Below are 10,371 nucleotides of genomic sequence, written 5' to 3' on the forward strand. Positions count from 1 at the left end.
ACCAAGGAACTCCCCAAACAAGTAAGGGACAATGTTGTTGAGAAGTACAAGGCAGGATTAGGTTATAAAAAAAATATCCAAATCTTTAATGATCCCTAGGAGCACCATCAAATCTATCATAACCAAATGGAAAGAACATGGCACAACAGCAAACCTCCCAAGAGACGACCGCACACCAAAACTCATGGACCGGGCAAGGAGGGCATTAATCAGAGAGGCAGCACAGAGACGTAAGGTAACCCTGGAGGAGCTGCAGAGTTCCACAGCAGAGACTGGAGTATCTGTACATAGGACGACAATAAGCCATACGCTTAATAGCGTTGGGCTTTATGGCAGAGTGGTCAGAAGAAAGCCATTACTTTCAGCAAAAAACAAAATGGCACGTTTTGAGTTTGCGAAAAGGCATGTGGGAGATTTCCAAAATATATGGAGGAAGGTGCTCTGGACTAATGAGACTAAAATTTAACTTTTTGGCCATCAAAGAAAATGCTATGTCTGGTGCAAACCCAACACATCACATCACCCAAAGAACATCATCCCCACAGTGAAACATGGTGGTGGCAGCATCATGCTGTGGGGATGTTTTTCAGCAGTCGGGACTGGGAAACTGGTCTAAGTTGAGGGAACGATGGATGGTGCTAAATACAGGGATATTCTTGAGCAAAACCTCTACCACTCTGTGTGTGATTTGAGGCTAGGATGGAGGTTCACCTTCCAGCAGGACAATGACCCCAAACACACTGCTAAAGCAACACTTGAGTGGTTTAAGGGGAAATATGTAAATGTGTTGAAATGGCCTAGTCAAAGCCCAGACCTCAATCCATTAAAAAATCTGTGGTCAGACTTAAAGATTGCTGTTCACAAGTGTAAACCATCCAACTTGAAGGAAGGAATGGGCAAAAATCCCAGTGGTAAGATGTGGCAAGCTCATAGAGACTTATCCAAAGTGACTTGGAGCTGTGATAGCCGCAAAAGGTGGCTCTACAAAGTATTGACTTTAGGGGGTGAATAGTTATGCACATTTACTTTTTCTGTTATTTTGTCCTATTTGTTGTTTACTTCACAATAAAAAAAAAACATCTTCAAAGTTGTGGGCATGTTCTGTAAATTAAATGATGCAAATCCTCAAATAATCCATGTTAATTCCAGGTTGTGAGGCAACAAAACACGAAAAATGCCAAGGGGGTGAATACTTTTGCAAGGCACTGTATGGGTCACCTGCATAATCTAAACATCACCTGTTAAAACTGGACATACTGTAGCTTAGGCCATGTAGGGCTTCCTTGGTTATGGGCTGATGACCACTGGATGGTCTCATTACCATTCACAAATACTAATCTTTATGCCATGAGCAGTCATTTAAACCATTCTTCATAAAGGTGGACCATGCATCTGCTCCATTTTTTTATCAGTCAGTTTTACAAGAAACACTGTGGTAGGTCCTTGTGGGTTTGAAGCTGGGTAGATGTCTCACCTTAATGCTCTTAATGAGATATCTGCTTATTTATAAGTACCTTGACATTTCCAGCATCAAAAGACGTTTGACTCAACCCATTGGCGTACATTTAATATATATATATCCCGCTGAAACATATAGGGATATCAGTAAACGGACTAGTAAGCAGTAAAAAGCGGACCACTGATATCTGTTATTGCTCTAAACTTCATCACTCACATTACAATTTGAATGTACAATATCCTTTAGATCTACCAACAACTATGTAGTGCAAGAGTCTGTCTGAATGGATCCAGATTGACTGGATAGTTTAGGTCCTGAATGTACAATGAGCAAATTATTTGGTGAGCTTTAAAGCTACACTTACACAGGTGGGCAGGGGCACATATTTTGATGTGTTTATGGTCGCATATAAACATATTAGCTGCAGCCAGTTTATGTGTGGTCAGAAACTCAGCGGAAACACCAACCCTGAAAGCACGGTAGGAGGCTCTAGTCAAATTTAACCGCTCAGCCATTACATGCGAACAGCATCAGCACCAGCCATTGGTTTGTACAGAGTACAACTGATAGTCACGGCAGACAGCTGCTTCTGGTCGCACACATTGTGCAGACAGCATTTAGAATCGCAGGGAAGAATCTACTGATTCTCGCTGACTGCCACCTTTGATCACCTATGTGTAAATAAATGTATCCTTAATATATGATCTGCTGAAGGTAGATTGAGCAGTTTTTCCACTTTAGTCATCCTGCATTTTAGTATGTGTTCTTTTAAAGTAGTAGTATCTGCAACAGTCAGCTATCTTTATGTTTGACAGATAATAAAAAGTTATTGGTGCAATGGAGATACTACAATAGCAACAAGCAACAAAAAAGAGGAACAAAAAGAAATCAAGTGAAATGAAGCAAAGTAAACCTGTTGCCTATACAACTAAACCATTTTCAGTTTATTTATTTAGATTTGATTGCTTGCTATGAGAAAAATCTCCACTGTGAAATAGTAAAACTAATAAAAAGGGAAATCACCATATAACATAATCACCGATAGTTTCTTATGACAAATAAAAAATAAAAAACTAACAAAAGCGAATAATTTGTAAAAGGGGAAAAATAGTGTCAAATTATATGTCAGAAAAGGCTAACTTAAAGTATATCTAAACCCAAGAACAAAAATGTAATCAGCTGCAGTTTATCAGTCCTTAGATATGGTGACTAAATTTTTTTCTTTATTTTTTCAGGTTTTTTTTCCTCTGGTAAACCTGCCAGTAACACACTTCCTATCCTAGGGTGACAACTCTCACCATACTGTATCTATGGAGGAGTTGCGTTGTTACCCTTGTATGTTAGAATCCTTCCCCTCGTCTCTTCTCTAAAACATGGGGGGGGGGGGGGGGGGGTTCTGTTGTCCAGATATTTAGCTGGGAATAATGTAACTCATAAGGGCTCATTCACACAGGTATTGTGGCCTGTAGTACAGCGTGAATGAGCGCCTTGTTTATGTGGCTGTAGCTGTGTGCATGCAGCCATAGACATGCACAGGGGGGTGTGCCAGGTGTACCTGGGCACACCCTAATCACTATGTGCGGTGCCGATTCCCCTACTGCCTGGACTCCCACCCCCCCCTCATGTTGGCCTCCTTGCTCTGCAGTCCTGCTGGTTTTCCCTCCTTTCCTCTCCCCCTGGCTGCTGTGGGGGATGTTTCAAGATGGAGAGCAGGGGAAGGGGCTAGTCAATATGTAATTTACCGGCCCCTTCCTTTTCTAAATGAACACACTTGCTCCTATGTCCTTTCATAACTGAAGCATAGTAAACTGTGTTTACTATGCTTCCATTTGTGAATGCACAAGTAACCACTCAGCACAGAGCACTTCCCATTCATTCACTGTCCCGCGCAACTGGGGCTACAGAGAAAGGCATGTGTGTTTGAGATTTGGAGTGCACACCCTAATGCAATAGGCAGCCCACACCTATGAATGCAGCAATCAGCATCTTTGTGGGCATTACGGGTGCTTTTAACCCCTTTTTAACCCCTTTTTGGGTGTTAAAAGCTCCCTGGTACCGCCCAAAATGCAGCGACAGCACCGCCCCAGTGTGAAAGTAGCCTTAGAGTCAAAGGCAGAAAGCATAGAAAGCTATTGGTTTACAAAATTTCTGATTGAGTCAACAGGTATAGTTTTGCACTTATAGGCAGAGATAACAAAATATTTTCAATGTTATATATAACAGACCAAAATAGAGAAAATATTAAAGCGTTAGGGCTAGGCTTTCCATATGCAAGTGAATAGAGTTTCACTGAGCTAAGTGAAAATCTACAGTTTTAGTGAATGAATCAATTCTCTACTACCCCCAGATGTAGTGGTATAATATTACATACATGAACCTGTCAAAGCTGATTTGGCAGCTTCATAGACTTCTGGACAAGTGCAGGGGAATGAAATGACCAATAAAAAGCAGGAAATGATCGCTTCCTCTTGCTATGATGTAAAGCCCTAATATGACATTTTGAAAATTAATTAGTAACAACAAGTTGGAGTTATTGCACCAGATTCCGGGCAGAAGAAACAATAGCATGATATTGATAAGTACAACTGTGTTGTGATAATAAACTTCAAGGATAGCGAAATCAAAAAGCGTCTCTTTGTTATGACACACACACCTACATAAATGCCCTGTAGCATGGTGAAAGCTATTCCCAACCATGCTGTTTGTAGGCTGGTTATACACTATATAATCTGATTGTACAATCTCCTTTGGCCCCCTATTCACGCCTGAGCATCTAGACTAAAGCCGGTCATAGACGGAACTGGCCGAGATTCAAAGCATATATGGGCAGGCTGAATGTCCCCAAGCTGATTGATTGATCAACTTTGGTACAATGAGCCTGTCAGATTTGACATGCGATTATTGCTTGTGGCTGTTATAGCCGCTAGCAATAACTATTGTGTTCTCCCGGTGGGGGCGGCTCCCCCCCCCCCCCCCCCCCCCCGCCAGGAGAACCCGTGGTTGCAGGAAGAAGAATGAGTCCAACTATGGCCGGCTGGGCTTTAGACGCAATCAGACATTTTTAGCCCCATGGACTTTAATATGGGGGGGACCTGTAAATGCACAACATGCCCATTTTTGCACCTGAAATACTTCTTTCCTTTAGAACTGCTCTCATACCCTTGCCCAGCCAAGGAAACAAACCTCTAAAGCTTGAACATAAATGCTTGCACAAAGTTATGCGACCATACATACTTCAATTTTATCATACGACTGAGGTGTGATTCGAACAAAACAATCAAATCAGCAAACTGTCGCATAGGCATAATTTCACTTTTGATCGATTTAATGTAGATCAGATTGAATTAAACTGATGCTGTGCTCATCATTTCAGTCCTATTCCCATCAGTCAAATTATCAGATCACGTGGTGAACATAAAGATGCAATCAATAACTTAAAAGGTATTAATCCAAATCCTTTTCCCTGTGTGTGGCATATTGATGGAATGGGTTGTTGACTATAGATCGAATATTCTTATTATTCAAGTCCAATCAGAAAAAAAGTGTTCATTTATCAAAGTGTGTATGCCCACCATAATGCCCTGTACACACGGTCGGACATTGATCGGACATTCCGACAACAAAATCCATGGATTTTTTCCGACGGATGTTGGCTCAAACTTGTCTTGCATACACACGGTCACACAAAGTTGTCGGAAAATCCGATCGTTCTGAACGTGGTGACGTAAAACACGTACGTCGGGACTATAAACGGGGCAGTAGCCAATAGCTTTCGTCTCTTAATTTATTCTGAGCATGCGTGGCACTTTGTGCGTCGGATTTGTATACACACGATCGGAATTTCCGTCAACGGATTTTGTTGTCGGAAAATTTTATAGCAAGGCCTCAAACTCTGTGTGTCGGAAATTCCGATGGAAAATGTGTGATGGAGCCTACACACGGTCGGAATTTCCGACAACAAGGTCCTATCACACATTTTCCATTAGAAAATCCGACCGTGTGTACGGGGCATAATAGTATACTCCAGATTCTCTCCTTTTCCCCCTCATTTCCGTTTCTTTGGACTGAGCAGTGCACGTTAGTTGCATTTATGTGGGCTGCTCTATGCACACTACAAATCCCATAGTTTATATTCCCTAGGCCATCTCAGGAGAAGGCAAGGTGGCCACATTCCTATATTCGGGGATCATTGAGAATGGATGTAGCCACCCTCTAATAAGAAGTCAGGTTATAGCAGCAAAATATAAGGAACTTGGAGATTTGGAGAATGCTAAGAGCAATAGAAGGTTTTCAAACTAAAAGCCCACCTCTGGGCAAAGTTTGTTTTACCTATGCAGTCGGGCTGTGCCTGCACTGCATGGGTCAATTGCTTGTTTTTTCTAGGGGGGAGCACAACGTTTGTACTCACCTGATCTGCTGATGCTCTGTAAAACCGTGCTCCCCCACAGTCCAGCGGTGGACTGTTCCCGTCTATGGTGCGCACACTAATGCCGCGTACACACGAGCGGACTTTTCGACCGGACTGGTCCAACGGACCGAGTCCGGCGGACAATTCGACCGTGTGTGGGCTTCATCGGACTTGCAGCGGACTTTTTCAGTCCAAAATTTGACGGATTTTAGATTTGGAACATGTTTGATATCTTTCCAACTGACTCGAGTCCGGTCGAAAAGTCCCCTCGTCTGTATGCTAGTCCGACGGATGAAAAACGATGCTAGGGCAGCTATTGGCTACTGGCTATCAACTTCCTTATTTTAGTATGGTCGTACGTCATTACGTACGAATCCATCGGACTTTGGTGTGATCGTGTGTAGGCAAGTCCGTTTGTTTGGAAAGTCTGTCGGAAGTCCGCCGAAAGTCCGCCGGATAGACCGTCGGACCAGTCTGGTCAAAAAGTCTGCTCGTGTGTACGCGGCATGAGCATGCTGACGTCAGGAGCAGTCCATTTTCAACATCACTGGAGCGCAGGGGTGCTGGATTGGGCTTGAGCAGGGAGGAATAGTGGATCAGGTAGGTATATCTCTGCTGTCCTCTCCCTTAGAATAAAACAAGCAGTTAACTGCCTGCACTGCACAGAAAAAAAAATTGCCCAGAGTTCAGCTTTAGGCTCCATTCACACTTGTGCAACTTTGGACATAAAAGTTGCATGATAAGTTGTTCCCCATGTTTTCCAATAATAACCATTCATATACATGCGACTTAAAGTTGCAGCAACTTCAAAGTAGTTCATGTACTACTGGTCTGATTTTCATGCATCCCTCAAGGCCATAGACTTCAATGTTAAAAGTTGCATGAAAGTCATACCTGAATGTTATACGATGCAACAGTTGTCCATTATAACTGGTCAAAGCCAAAGTCGTATCAAAGCTGCATCCATCCAAAGTTTCACCAAAGTTGCACTCCAGAGTCAACACAACTTTGGAGTCATACAAGTGTGAATGGAGCCTTAAGGATACATATTTGAATACAATTTTTTCTATTTAAACCAGAGTTTAGAGGCACTTTAAGGGTAGATTTAGATGTGTGTCTAAATCTCCTTTTCCTCTGAAGTCCGATCCACATTCGGATCACACTACAGAAGCTACTGGTAGGCAGTAAGGATGCAAGGTGATGTCTCCTCACCATTTTGTCGAAACACGCCACGAGCATGCCGCAACCATTTGCTTAGGTGTGTAGCGTTCAGAGGGCTTGCCACCCGCCGATTGGTACATGTCAGGTAATCTGACCGCTGCATATAAATACTATTGTCTGCTGCCTACTGCAGTTAAATGAGGAGGGGGGGGGGGGGGGCAGTTGGTGGGCAGAAAAAACGCAGCTCAACAATGCATTTTTGCCACCCCCTCAACCAGGCTTTTAAATGAATCCAACATAAGGCAATCTCTAAAAAAAAAAAAAAAACACAACGCGCTAACATAGCAATGGTAATTTAAACTGGATGGTTGGTGACATAAGGCAGTGTTTCTCAACCTTTTTTCAGTCAAGGCACCCTTCAAAATTATGGACAATCTCACGTCATCCTCTAAAATTATGGACAATCTCAAGGCACCCTTCAAAATTATGGACAATCTCAAGGTACCCTTCAAAATTATGGACAATCTCAAGGTACCCTCTAAAATTATGGACAATCTCAAGGTACCCTTCAACCCTTCAAAATTATGGACAATCTCAAGGTACCCTTCAACCCTTCAAAATTATGGACAATCTCAAGGTACCCTTCAAAATTATGGACAATCTCAAGGTACCCTTCAAAATTATGGACAATCTCAAGGCACCCTCTAAAATTATGGACAATCTCAAAGCACCCTTCAAAATTATGGACAATCTCAAGGTACCCTTCAAAATTATGGACAATCTCAAGGCACCCTTCGAAATTATGGACAATCTCAAGGTACCCTTCAAAATTATGGACAATCTCAATGCAGCCTTCAAAATTATGGACAATCTCAGGGCACCCTCTAAAATTCTGAATGGTCTTAGGGCACCCCATTCTAAAATGTAAAAAACGATTTTATTAGTTTTACATAATACATCAACATCTGCACACGTAGGACACCTAATGTTAGAGGTGATTTATTCCTCCAAATCCAATACACTTTTACACACTGGTACTGTCTAGTATTCCAATGTTTTTCTTCTCCCTCAGTTTTTCTCTATCACTCAGCTAATGTAACCCCAGTGCTGACAGAGAGGGGCAAGGGCGGATCATTGGTTGTTAGGATGCCAGTGGCTAGAAGGTCGTAATGGTGTACAATGAAAATCTGTGGCTTTATGTAACTATAGGAGGCAAGCTTCATCCACCTGCTGGCTTGTATACATCTGTGGGTATTTTTTTTTTTTTGGCATTTTGCCAAGGCACCAGGGTTGCCAACGTCCCGCAGCATATTTTACTGACAAAACATGGAAAATTTACTGGAGGAGCACATTTTTTACTGGCAACCTGAGAAATTATAGAACTCCTATTGAAAACTAACACAGTGAATATCTGAACAGTATAAACATGATATGGAAACACTGACAATACTATACCAAAGTAATTTGCTTGATTTACACTTAAAAAGTCAACACTGCATGAAAATATCAGCCCCTGATATTTACTGGCAGTTGTAACAAAAATCACTGATTTTTACAAACTGTCAGTAAATTTACTGGCGGTTGGCAACCCTGCAAGGCACCCCTGAAGAAACCTCAAGGCATCCCAGGGTGCCTGGGCACCCTGGTTGAAAAAGGGTGAGCTAAGAAAAGGAGTGGGCTAAGAAATGGGACAGAGATGGTACAATCAGATTGTATAGTGTATGCTGTGTTACTCCAGCACCTGACCCTACGATCACCTTCTGATTCTTTCATCATTATTAATATCCTATCTTAATGTAGAACATGAAATCTGTGCCTGCTCATTGGATTTGACAGGTGAGAAGATCGCAGCACTCCTGCACAGACAGCCGACAATAGCAATCTATAAAGCACAGTCCTGTACACAGATCATCGAGTCTTAAAATAAAGGCTGTTAGAGAGCTGTAGTGTACAGATCAGGAGAAGGTTCTATGTGTAGAAGTAATCTATTCCAGGTGGATTATTATTCAGGTTACAGGTGCAGCATAAGGAGCTCATTTCTCTGCACAGGAAGAAAAGTTTCCTGCCAAATACCTTTTGTCCCCTGCTCATAATCCACAGAATAAAGTTTATATTGCTGATTGCAGGCTGGCTGCTTTGCTGTGGGTTCTGATCTGCCCTGCCTCTATGTATCGGAATGCAGCACTGACCAGACACACATTGAAAGTCACCTACCTGAAGAAGAGCTTGGAGAAGATGTTGGCTTTCTCTAATGGGGACCTCTGCATGGTGACCCTGTGCTATGGATGCAGCAGGCACAGGCTCTGTCCACTCTTGTCTCTGCTCTCCCACCTTATTCTCCCTGCCTGCTGATGTCACAGCCTCCTTGACTCTGCCCAGGTTTGACAAGAGGTAAGCAGAGGCAGACAGCCCAGTCTTTCATATCTTCCTCCTTTTCTCCTACTTTTTTTTTTCTCCTCCACTCCCTCTCCCTCTGTTTAGGTAACACATCAGGGGTGTGTTGCAAACAGTTATAATCACATTTCATTACCCATGCCTATTGTATTTTGGGTCAGGGGAAGTTGATGGACCTTATGGTGATTGGAATGACTGAGAAGATCAGGTTATTGAGGGGAACCACACCTGATTAGGTCAGGATAGCTCTGTATTTCATATTCAATAGGAAGGGAAGCAAGTGCTAACCCAGGGCAAGTGCTGATCCAGGGCAAGTGCTGACCATGGGCAAGTGCTGACCCAAGGCAAGTGCTGACCATGGGCAAGTGCTGACTATGGGCAAGTGCTGACCCAGGGCAAGTGCTGACCATGGGCAAGTGCTGACCCAGGACAAGTGCTGACCCAGGGCAAGTGCTGACCCAGGACAAGTGCTGACCATGGGCAAGTGCTGACCCAGGGCAAGTACTGACCATGGGCAAGTGCTGACCATGGGCAAGTGCTGACCCAAGGCAAGTGCTGACCATGGGCAAGTGCTGACTATGGGCAAGTGCTGACCCAGGGCAAGTGCCGACCATGGGCAAGTGCTGACCCAGGGCAAGTGCCGACCATGGGCAAGTTCTGACCATGGGCAAGTGCTGACTCAGGGCAAGTGCCGACCATGGGCAAGTGCTGACCCAGGGCAAGTGCTGACCCAGGGCAAGTACTGACCCAGGACAAGTGCTGACCCAGGGCAAGTGCTGACCCAGGGCAAGTGCTGACCCAGGACAAGTGCTTACCCAGGGCAAGTGCTGACCATGGGCAAGTGCTGACCCAGGGCAAGTGGTGACCATGGGCAACTGCTGACCCAGGACAAGTGCTGACCCAGGGCAAGTGCTGACCCAGGACAAGTGCTGACCATGGGCAAGTACTT

At 43.6% G+C, this 10,371-nt stretch overlaps 1 protein-coding gene across 1 annotated transcript in view; it reads right to left on the minus strand.

Moving 5' to 3' along the window:
* CFTR (CF transmembrane conductance regulator) overlaps positions 1–9,577 on the minus strand; it is a 239,940-nt gene extending 230,363 nt beyond the window's left edge. Inside the window, exon 1 of the mRNA XM_073619828.1 lies at positions 9,243–9,577. Coding sequence (XP_073475929.1) covers positions 9,243–9,295 — 53 coding nt within the window. The 5' untranslated portion in view covers positions 9,296–9,577. The remainder of the gene's footprint in view (positions 1–9,242) is intronic.
* Between the last annotated feature and the right edge of the window lie 794 nt (positions 9,578–10,371).

Source organism: Aquarana catesbeiana, linkage group LG03 (assembly GCF_042186555.1).
Source record: "Aquarana catesbeiana isolate 2022-GZ linkage group LG03, ASM4218655v1, whole genome shotgun sequence".
Taxonomy (NCBI): Eukaryota; Metazoa; Chordata; class Amphibia; order Anura; family Ranidae; genus Aquarana; species Aquarana catesbeiana.